This window comes from Pempheris klunzingeri, chromosome 2, assembly GCF_042242105.1.
Source record: "Pempheris klunzingeri isolate RE-2024b chromosome 2, fPemKlu1.hap1, whole genome shotgun sequence".
NCBI classification, from domain to species: domain Eukaryota; kingdom Metazoa; phylum Chordata; class Actinopteri; order Acropomatiformes; family Pempheridae; genus Pempheris; species Pempheris klunzingeri.
This window is the reverse complement of record NC_092013.1, coordinates 17,679,984-17,691,399: the sequence shown is the minus strand read 5'-3', so window position 1 is coordinate 17,691,399 and position 11,416 is coordinate 17,679,984. Positions and strand designations below refer to the sequence as shown.

The 11,416-nt window shown below is 40.8% G+C and overlaps 1 protein-coding gene across 1 annotated transcript in view; it reads right to left on the bottom strand.

The window, feature by feature from the left end:
• Positions 1 to 1,848: 1,848 nt before the first annotated feature.
• LOC139209338 (cadherin-22) overlaps positions 1,849 to 11,416 on the bottom strand; it is a 65,460-nt gene continuing 55,892 nt past the window's right edge. Inside the window, exons 9-12 of the mRNA XM_070838991.1 lie at positions 11,225 to 11,339; positions 7,882 to 8,031; positions 7,483 to 7,581; positions 1,849 to 2,378 (exon numbers count right to left, since the gene is read on the bottom strand). Of these exons, the coding sequence (XP_070695092.1) occupies positions 1,849 to 2,378; positions 7,483 to 7,581; positions 7,882 to 8,031; positions 11,225 to 11,339 (894 nt within the window). The remainder of the gene's footprint in view (positions 2,379 to 7,482; positions 7,582 to 7,881; positions 8,032 to 11,224; positions 11,340 to 11,416) is intronic.

Below are 11,416 nucleotides of genomic sequence, written 5' to 3'. Positions count from 1 at the left end.
GTTTATCAGTGACGGATAATTTATGTTTGAAACACTCAGCAATCAGTGGATACAGTAGAACAACTAATGACTTTAAAAAAAAAAAGCAAGTGAATTTGAATCCCAGCCAATGTCTGACTGGCCATTTAAGCAGCAGATCATAAAGATGAAAGCAACTTCTTCTGCTTCGCATCCTCTGGTGACTACGACAATTACAGTAGTTTGGCAGAAGGCAGCCAGGAGGGAGCCACGCTGAGAGGAGAGTCTTTGTTTGGCTGTGGCCTGTCATATGGTCTGTTTGTTTCCATCTAAGACTATTCTCTGAATCTACCCCTGGAGTAAACAAGCTAGCTCCACAATTATTCATAATTCAGCAGACATCTTCAGCAAACAAGTGGCAAACACTAATTAGTAACAGGGATGCTCTATTTACTTTATCGCTGTGATCTCACTTACTGAGTAATTCACAAAGTAATTTAGTTTATTGCACACACCGAGATGTAGGTTTTTACCAAAAAAATTAAATATTTATTTGTTTTCATCTTTTTTTTTTTTTCAATTTTCCATACATTTGCAAGTTAAGGTCAACATTGAATAGATTGTGGATATCAGGTGGATGTAACCAGTCCATTCTTCATGTGTTACCGTTAACCCCTTTCCTCGTAATTAGAAACAATTGTCCTGTTGTCACTAGTCCCCCCTCCCTCCCTCCTCCAAAGGAAATAAAATATCAAAAGCAAAATCAAATGTCTCAGGATATAAAATGAATTGAACATACTGTACACACTCACACACAAATCTGGAATGAAAATTGGCTCCCCGTGGGACAAAGCTGGCCACCAGCCAATTCCATGAAACAGTCATTTTGTTTAGTCTTAAATCACTGTTGTGGTTTGTGCCTTATTGCCTTACAATTGGCTGTGGAGAGAATATGAAAAGAAATTGTTGACGCACAATTGTTCTCGGTTTGTGACCTCCAAAAACCCCTTTATAAATCACTAAAATACAGCAAAAGTATGTCAGTGTCAACTGCTCAGACTGACCTGGCAGCTCTTTTCTTCTGCAATTCTTTCATTTCATCTGTTCTTCTTTCTATTTGCCTCTGCTTTTCGTCTGTCTTAAGTGGCTTATTTTACAAAAGTGGTCATAGAAAATAAATACAAATATTTGCAGAATGAAATTTTTATATGACCAGATGTCACATCTGAGCACATCTGAGAGTTGTCTGCAATTGCAGTCCTCCTTTCTTTCTTTCTTTCTTTCTTTCTTTATCTCTTCCATGTTGTCTCACGGTCCTTTTATAATGTCCTTCTCCGCTTACTTCTTTCTTTAGAACTTCAGCAGAGTTCACTGTTGCAGTTACCATACTGATAGTGGTGTAAATAAATAAATAAATACATAAAAACAAATAAATACATAAATATTTCCTCCTTAAATAAATACATGTTTGTCAGACAGTTTGCCTTGGCATGGGTTAACCCTACCTATGTAAAGTTGATACTCTGAACTATGAAAACAGTCTCATAGCTTAAAATAAAGGTTCTCATTTATGATTTGGGATGATTCCGACTTATTCAGACTAAATTGCAATTTTAGTGACTGATCTCTTTCTTTACTCGTTCTCATATCATCCCCAGAGCTTTCATGCTGATGTCCAAAAACTCTCACAAAAACCAAAGAGTCTAAAAAACTTGAGTTCAAAGTTCAACACTGATTTTTCTTTCAAAAAGATAAAGAGGCGTCTTTAGGGAATACACAGTGCTGGCTCTGATGATCTCAATTGAGTGCCAGAGGGTGAGAAGAGGAGGCAGAGAAGAAGAAGAAGAGGAAGCAGGAGATTAAATGTCTCTCTGCAGAGAAGAAGCTGTGCTAGGACCCTTCTTCCTCAGGGTTTCCTGGAGCGTAGTAGCCCGCCAGTTGCCTGAAACGTGGTCCCCAGTCGCTGAGGTAGGAGAAATCCTGCTCTGAGGTGGTGGACAACGTGTGGATAGAGCTGAGTGAAAGCGCTGGTGAACTGGTCCCCTCAAAGGCATACGTCTGGAAGGAGTCATACGGTGGCACTGACAGGTCAGCATCAGCCTGTTCCACCTTCTTTCGGATGTAACCTTTGAATAGGGAGAAGTCTGCGGTTGCTGCCGCAGCTCCCTCCGCTCCCCCACCGACCCGGTTAGCCTGTATCCACTGTGGAAGTGAGCGGATGTCCGCGCCAGAGTCACAGCTTTTGGCCTCTGGGAAGTCATACAGGTTCCTCAGGGCGCTCATGTCGTATGCCTGAGTGTCCTGCTCCCCTCCACCTTCGTCATTGTACTTGATGACGTTATCCCTCATGTCCTCCTCATCCTCTGCCATCCTCTGGCCCTTCCTGTGGCGTTTCAGGGTCAGGATCAGCAAGACAAGGACTGATGGAGAGGGAGACAGAACAAGACAGAGAAAGAAAGTCCAAGATTGTAATTCAATATCAATGGTCAGATATGTGCAGATTAATTGAAAAAATGTACGAAGAAAACCTTGATATTTTTAAGTGTTTTGGCACCCCACAACGTAGAGGTTAAATATGAATTTGTCAGATCAGTGAGATTAAAGCCAGGGGGGGATTTTAGAAACTTCCATTTCAGCAAGCGTTTTGAAATCTGTGGCTTTAAATCTCATGCTGCACAGTAGATGTGGATTAAACGTTGTCAGACTGAGTTTAAAAAGCTTGTGTGCAAAAATGGAATTCTTTTCCATCAGGCTAAGAATAATGACAAACTAAACCCAGATTCAGGACATTCATTACTAAAGAAAACAACTGTATGAAAGAAAATAATGACACAGTACAAGTGCGAACAAGTGTGTATAGTGGTGCACAGTATCCATGCACTTTGCATGATGGATTTCCAAGTACTTTCCATAGTAAAGTTACTAAGTGCCCCCATTGTAACTTTGATTTCACCTTTCAGGACAAAGGCACAGCAGGGGGAAGATAATATATTATCAAGTTTTACATTTCAAATGCATGAGCATTGATTTTTTACAATCCCGATTGCCTTGCCCAGAAATATGATTTAAAAGGCTTAATGGAGACCAATCTGTATATCAATACTCATCCAAGTTGAATGAAACAAAGATTTTGTGGTTCCATCACTTCTTCAAACCACACAGAGAAAGAAATGCCTTGGAAATGAAGCCTGGATTAAAACAGGGAAAACACAGAGATGGATTACGTTATGGACTAATGAAATGAGAGGAAAACAAAGGTTGTATGCACAGATAAATCAATAAGGCTTTAATTTTCCACTTAGTTATTTTAATTAGTGCCTACATTTGTGATTAGACAAGTCTCACTTAGCTCAGACAAACACCCAGACTCCATCACATCATTCTCTGGGCTGCCCTTTTCCCTCTGAAACTGCCACAAGATTTGTCTCAGACTTGCAGCAAAATCAAATGCCATTTTCAGTGCAGATAAAAACATATTGCAGGAAGTTATGAATGAATTATGCACACTGGGGAGTATGAGAAAGATAATGAACAGCTCAATTTACAATAGTCTTATGGATAAACAGCAATCAAGCCTTTTTTTGATCAGCTAACTACTGAGAATGTGGACCGGGACTGATGTATAGTACGTGGCATAATACTCTCAAATACAAACATAAAGCAAATATCAAAACACTAATTATAATATTTTGCAACTAAAATGATGCACACATCTATTTATTAAATCAAAAAGACAACAGGAAGGGTGTTATTCTACAGGCACACATGCACCAGTTAGCCTGCACAACTACAACAATTTACTAAGGCAACCAACAAATAAATAAATAAATAAAAAACATTATGAGTGGGCATTTGTGGCTAATTGTCCCACATGGTGCGAAATGATACATTCTGGTGAAAAATATCGGGCTCATTATCAATTAATTTATGTAATTAAAAAAGTACATATTACTCGGATGAAGGCTTGAAAATGTTTCTTTTAAATAGTTTTGAGTTTTGATTGGCAGCAGCACACGTTTCCTGTGGCCAGTCAATTATAGACTAACAGTGTTCCCAGTGAAACCATTTTTCTTTAACAGGCACAATGAGCACCTACTCTAAAGGGATGCCAGTGAAGGGGCATTTTGAAAGATCATTAACCAGTAGGCACTATGCATCTTCTGAAAAAAGATAGCCTAAAACAAATGCCTACAAGCTCACAGAGATAAAAAGACTATCAATTACAAAGGGACCCGTGCTGTCTGGGATGTTGCTGGGAATGTTTGATGCTCTAAACCCACCAGAACATCCATCCATACATTGTGAAAATGAGATATGCCCACATCGTTTCACAGTCACAACTAGATCAATGTCAAGACTTAATGTGCTGTGTTCACGAAATTCACACCTTAAAGCACATATATTAGTATGCATGAAAAAAACCATGGACAAATGCATTCTTTCAAAGTGACCTTGGAAGTCAGGATGTGACTTGAAAATATCATGGTTCACCTTTGCTTTCATTTCCCTCCACTACTCTTTTCTTTCCCCTGAGCTCAGAACCAAACATTGGTTTCAAGCATATAATCTGTACAAATGACTTGTTGCTGCTCCCAGTAATAGTCTTCATTTGGTGCAAATGGCCTAAAAATAACTTGTGGACTGCAAACGCCCAGTGTGTTCCTTGCCTAAAGAGCTGTGCCAGCCTAAAGAGCCTTGCTGATCTTGAATGGGGATTTTATGCAGTATCTCTGACTGATAATGTACATTAGTTCTCCTCTTACATTGTTTGCTCGGCTCTATTGGGAAAGCTGTGTCTGTAACCATTGTGTTTATTCTTCTCCTCCATGAATGGGGCGAATTAATTGCCACGGGGTTGAGGAAACAGTCATGGTTTGTGGTAAATTGAGGCGCACACTGCCATGCATATTAAACAAGCGCTAAGACAATTACTCTAAATTCACACTAATGAGGAGAGTAATAGGAGGTAGAAAACTTGATGTTATGAACTCCCTCATATGTGCCTATCAGCTTCTTCTCAAGTAAATAGTGCTGAACGTGTATGTGACAATAGATGGCAGTTCACACTCTCAGATATATTCACTTGAGACTTCATCACTGATAACATGCAAGTGTCACTGCCTATTGGGTAAAGAGATGCTTGAACTATAAGCTATTGAAAACCTATTTAATTTGGAGAGTGGCACACCTCGGGCAATGTTGTTACAACACCATGTACAGAATTTAGCTTTGTAGGAAGCATATGTACCTGTGTGTAGCTGCCTCCTATACATACAAAGCCGGTCCCCATGTGTACAGATGTTGCGATAAGCGTTCCTGACAAGACGGTTAATTTACCCTTGGGCTGCGCTGGTTGCCCCCACCCAGGAGTTCATCACAAGCAGATGGGAGGTAATTGGAATGGATGCATGCAGATGCTGCGACGCAGTGGAATGGATTCATCACATCAGGCCTATAAATGAACTGATGGAGGGACTGTTTATTTGTAAGGTAATTAGGCAGAAATTTGTTTTCATTTTTCTCATCATCTAACAATTGATGTAATAGAGGTGGTCCAGCCTCTGGAGAGAGGGAGTCCTGGCTGGTTAGGTAGATGCTGTGTGTGTGTGTGTGTGTGTGTGTGTGTGCTTGCGTGTGAAGAGACAAGGTGAACACAGTAATGGGGCGTAGAGAGAACGGATTGCATTGCAGTTAAAAGATGGGAGTGGCTTGTCTAAGTGTGCGGATGTGTGCTTAGCATGCACGAGCAGATACACATTAAATTTGTGTGTGTGTGTGCATGTCTGTGAGTCTGTGTGTGTTTATGTGTGTGTGTGTGTGTGTGTGTGTGTGGTAAGCAAGGCAGGAACAAGATAGCGTCGGGCGCTGTGCAGTCGATAAGCTTGCTGCCACATGCCTCGCTCCTGTATCTTATTCACACCACAAGATAGCTGTGAAACCACCGTTCATCCCCCTGATCCCAGACCCCTGCAGCCCTGAGATTTTACTGTCCACATGATGACTGTCAGAAGCCGGATGCTCCGACTTCGCCTGTCTTTCAGTGCTTTGATGAGGCATGCTGAGTCCATTTTCTACCAATCAGTATCAGTCACTCAAAGTGACACCGATTAGCATCACTGACACATTTGGAATCATTTCATTAATGGAATCAAAATGGCACGGAACATGAAATAATTAGTTAAATAGTTAAAGCATCACAGTATGTTTTCATCCAAATCACAGTGTCTGCAGTGAAGGGCAATCACAGTATCGCATACAGTGTAGTAAGTAGTTTTTCTGCACAGCTTTCCACAAGGCCAGAAAGTTGTTTGCAACTCAAGCCTTTGAGGGGATGTCATCTAACCCAGAACACCGAAACCTGCTAACACGTTTTTTTTATAGCCAGCAGAGGTTGCCTCAGATTTGTACATAACATTTTTGTTGAGGCTTTTAAAACCACGATGAATAAATGATGGTCTGCTTTTGAAGTTCACTTCAGTAGATGGTCTGTTTAATGGAGGCTGAGTTTTAACATCTCTCATTAGAAAAGCTCTTAAAAGAAATAGATAGCAATGTTAGTTACAGTTAGAGCTGCCTGGTGTCATCATCATCCATCATTCACGGCCTGCATGAGGTTAAACATGTATAGGCGTGAGAACGGGGGACAGAACACTGCAGCAGTGTTTCACAGTGTTTCTGTCACTGAGGAGTGGGATGCTAAAGTGTACAGCGGGGGAAGAGCAAGAAGCTAACTCATAAAATTTTCAGATATGACAATACTAAACCTCTCCGCTCTCTGAGAGGGTGAGCGTGTGTATGCCAGTATATGTTACTACGTGCATGTGTGTACGTGTCTGTGTACAAAAATCAGAGAATGTCTGGAAAGCCTCGTCTATTTAAAGCGTGCTGTTCCAGAGGTATACAAGTGCTGAGGCAGCTCTTTTGCCTCTTTGCCTCTTTGCTCTCTCTAACCCCCCCCCTCCACTTAACTCCCATTCATTCCATCTCCGTCTGTGTTTTAGGGATCAAAGTGGCTTGCTATCATTGATAAACTCAGGCAACATCTGCGCTCCTCTTTAAACAAAAGCTTTCTCCTCATAAAAGCGGCGATAGCACGTCCAGCAGGAAAGCCGCTAATGAAAGAAAGATGAAAAATTGATCTCGTTTTTATGTCATTCGAGTTGGTTTTTCTGCCACTGCACGTGCAGTTTCATTCATGAAATATAGATCATTTCTAAAAGTGGTCAATCCATTAAAAGGACACATGCTTGGTTGCATGATTTTAGAACATGTGGTCGTTTCTTTAGCTTTTTTCAGCTGCGACCCTCAGTCTTGCCTTTTTACAAGTACATCCCACTATTGAATGTAATGCTCCTGGTGGTCCTGCTGGAGTCGTTGAACTCAGCAATCACCCCAGAAAAGCAATACTAATGAATTGTGGTTATCCGTCCATACACGTAGCTATCCATCATACTGTACATCCATCCATTTATCTCCTCACACATCCATCCATTCGTACATACATGAGTACATCCATGTGCTTACCTATGAGGATGAGCATGCAGACCAATAGTGCTATGAGTGCCCCAGGGCTGAGGGCAGCACTCACATAGGCTGTGGCATTGCAGGACTGGATGGCTCCCTCTGTGTTGAAAAAGAAAAAACTGGCATTTACTGTACAGATCCAACACCAGTTAAGGATTAAGCACTGTTTTATCAAGAGAATAGCTGTTTTTTCCCCCAGTTAAAATCAAAGTTGAGGCCCATTTGTCTGCAGATTTGTTGCCTCGTGTTATTTTGTTTTCCACAAACATAAGCTAATAAGAACTGTTTGCTGACCAAAACAACGGCATGCAGATGACCTTTTAGCAGTGCTGCTGCTGATGTAGAAGGTGACAGTGATGATAATGCTAGTAATGGTGCAGCTCCTACTGTAGCACTCACCTGTGTCACAGCCACAGACGTGAATGGTGAGGGTGCCTGTGGAGCTGAGGGAGGGGGGCCCGCTGTCAACCACCAGGATAGGCAGGAGGTACACATTCTGCTCATGGCGGTTAAAGCCTGACCGCTGGGTCCGTATGCCAGCTGTGTTGTCTGGGTGGGTGGTGTGAGGGTGTCGGGGGTGGGGGGGGTGGGGTCAGAAAGACGAGGTGAAGCAGAGAATTACACATGAGCGACTTAATATTTGTAGAACAAAGCCCCCTTGTTGTTTTCCCTCCTTTGAATTCAAGACTACACTGATGGAAAAAGTAGAAAAAGTGTAAAATGTCAGGACAAATCATAGTTTTCAAGACTTGACCCATGACAATGTGAGATGGTTGCCATCAGCAGCATCCTAGTTATACAAAGACTGAATAAATCATGTGGCATAATGCATAGTTCAAGGACTCCGAAGGGTGTAAGGCGAATTGTCAAATTTAACTCAGGGTTGAATGATTTCACTGGCGATCTGCTTTTGTTCTATTAACATTTATCATGCGTTTTTTTTTTAAAGCAAAAAAAAACAAGAGAGAAAATGAGCAAGAGAGCCACTGTTTGAAATTAAACTTCGCCGGTGTATATATGAGCCCTCTCCCAGAGACATAGATAAATGTAACACAGAATACAGGAGGAGGCTTTGACAAATAGAGTCAGAGAAGCTTTGTGGGTAGACTTGCACAGCGGATACCGAGCAATCCATCTCCCAGAACATATATCACCGTTATCCGCGTCGCCCTGGAGCTCCTCTGGCACATGTAGAACAATCTTCATATTACTGTTTATATACGGGAACGCTACGCCCGCTACGTTTGTCCTTTTGACTTTTACACAGGAATTCTCTTCCACAGCTCTCTGTGATAGATAATGATTCTCTTCAAGACATATGAATGGATACAGACTGAGGCATCTCGTATAGTTCTGAATCAAAAACCGATGAAGTTGACCTCCCAGACTGGTATGTTCATCTTAAAGTGGTAAAAGTAGTGTAATTGTTGTTCTTTCCTCATTGGAAGTCCAAATGAACCCATATGTGTATCGACATGAACCCGAGAACACATCGTACTGTACAAACTGTACAACAAAATCTGTTTTTTGAGTTTGTGTTTTGACTAAGAGTCTACATGATACGAGTATAACTAGATAAGCTGTAATTCATTTGTAATTTAAAAACAAAAGAAATAAAGTAAATCTATCATTTCTTTCAAAACGAACAGAAAAAAACTGTCTGACAGTTTGGTGTCAATTCCTCTGTTTTGGCAATTCCTTCTATCATAGTTCCTTTTTGGAGTGAACAATGGAGAGGTTCGTGTACAATGCATGCACCTTCATCTCAATCGATTTCCTATTCTGAAATGAAAAGAGAATACAAGAACTTTCGCAAAGAAAGTAATCCACTGAAATGGGGATTTTATTTTTTTTTCTTCAGCTCTGGATCATTTGAAATGCTCTATGTGGGACATTTGTCTTGTAAAATGATGGCAGTTTGTCATGTAACAGCAAAGTGTATTTAGCAAAGATGAAGTTTTGTTCTACAGACTGCCTGCAACGACTTAAAAGAGTTTAGCAACATGTGAAAAAACTGCCTTTTCATCATTGTGTGTCAAGGCTTGGAGACAAAACGTGATGTGAGGCCATGATGGGGAAAAGAAGAAGTGACAGATTGAAAGTGACAGGTTGACAAATGTGTCCATGAAAAGAGACACCAGAGTCAGAAAAAAAGAGGGGTGGGAGGATAAAAAGTCTCTGTGGGGTTTTGTTTGTCTTTCAACAAAATATATACAGTACAGGGTCTGCAGCAGTGTTTGTGTTTGTAAATACATCTATATTTAAACAAATGTGTGTGTGTGTGTGTGTGTGTGTTGGGGAAATGGGGCAGGAAGTGTAACATTTACATCTAAGCTTGAATATATTGTCAATACATTATTAATCATCCTTCACTCTCACCTACACACAGCTATATACACCTAAGTACACAAACAATCACAAAGAGACAAAAACACGTAACAAAGAAAAGAAGACACTGATGTTACGGGGTGTATATGTATGCACATGTGTGTATTGTTTACTTCTGCCATACTAGTTCCTGCACGCCAGTGCACGTGTGTGTGTGTGTGTGTGTGTGTACAGTATGTGTATGTGCATGAATGTTACACAAGGCCTGTAGTACGTGTGTATCCATACACATGCATGTGAGCGGGACCACAGCAGACCTCACTGCCTTCACACCGTGGCATTTCCCTAGCTCGGGCTGCTCCCCTGACATTTTCCTGGTGTCAGATCAATCTTGATTTAGCCAGATGTCACATTCACTTAGGTACACATCTCTAAACGAGGGATCTGCACGCGCGTTTGCAAAAACACAGACAAGCATGAAAAAAAACTCATCTTCCCGACAAAGCAGAATCATCACTGGAGGACACGGTGATTTTAATGATTCCTTACATTGTGGAGATATGCATGAATGTTGTGTTTTTATGGAATGCAATTTTAATGATGACACTTGAGCAGATTGTGTAAGCTGCTTGACCTTGTATGGAAGAGGAATAAAGTAAATACTCTGTGTTAAAGTGTTGAAAAAGTAATATTTCAAAAATAACGACATTCATGTAAAATCCTATTATTATGGGGAAAAAAAAGCTTAGCAGCTGCAGCTGGAAACATATTCACAAGTACAGAGCGTCAGACATGTAGTGGCGTGTAATACTTTCTAATGATATTACTGTGCTTAGAGGACCAGAACCAGGTGCCAGGTGGTGTTTATCCAAAAATAATTTTTTAAAAATCTGCCTGATAATCAAGTGAAGTCACAGAAAAAATGCACTATTTTGTTTTCCCTTTGCCATTGCAAAACATTCTGATAGCGTACTCTATGAATTGTCTTATTCTAAAAACGTAAACTAGCTGGCAACTAAATTAATTAACTGAGAAATTATTGGGGAGTATTTTATCTACTTTTTGGAGCTGCAGTCTTTTAAGCCAACTCAATATTGCCTTAAGGTCTAGATTTGCAGAATGCCCTCAAGCATTTTGCCAAACTCTCCCATTGCCAATCAGGCTGAGAAACAGTGAGATCATCTTAAACGCTTCAATCTTTATGAGCTTCATTACGATCTTGAACACTGCTGGTGTGCACATTTAAAATGCACACACCCACAAACACAAAAAATAACAACCGATTTTATAGACTCCTGGTGACGGTAATTAGAACCCGAAAATAAAATTGTGCTCGTAATATCATCGGGATAGCTTCTCAAATATGCTACTTCATCCACAACTTCAATATACAGTAAGGCCTTTGCCCTCTCACCTTTGACATCCCAGAGGGTGAAGTGATTGCTGGAGGCTTCTGGGGCCAAGGTGAAGTAGAAGCGATGTCCAGATTGTGGCTCGTCTCTATCCACCACGCTGATGGTGTGAATCAGCTAAGGAGAGAGACGCCGCAGCCAAGATGACATAAAAGGACGAGAAAGAAAAGAAACAGAGGTTAGAGATCTACTCA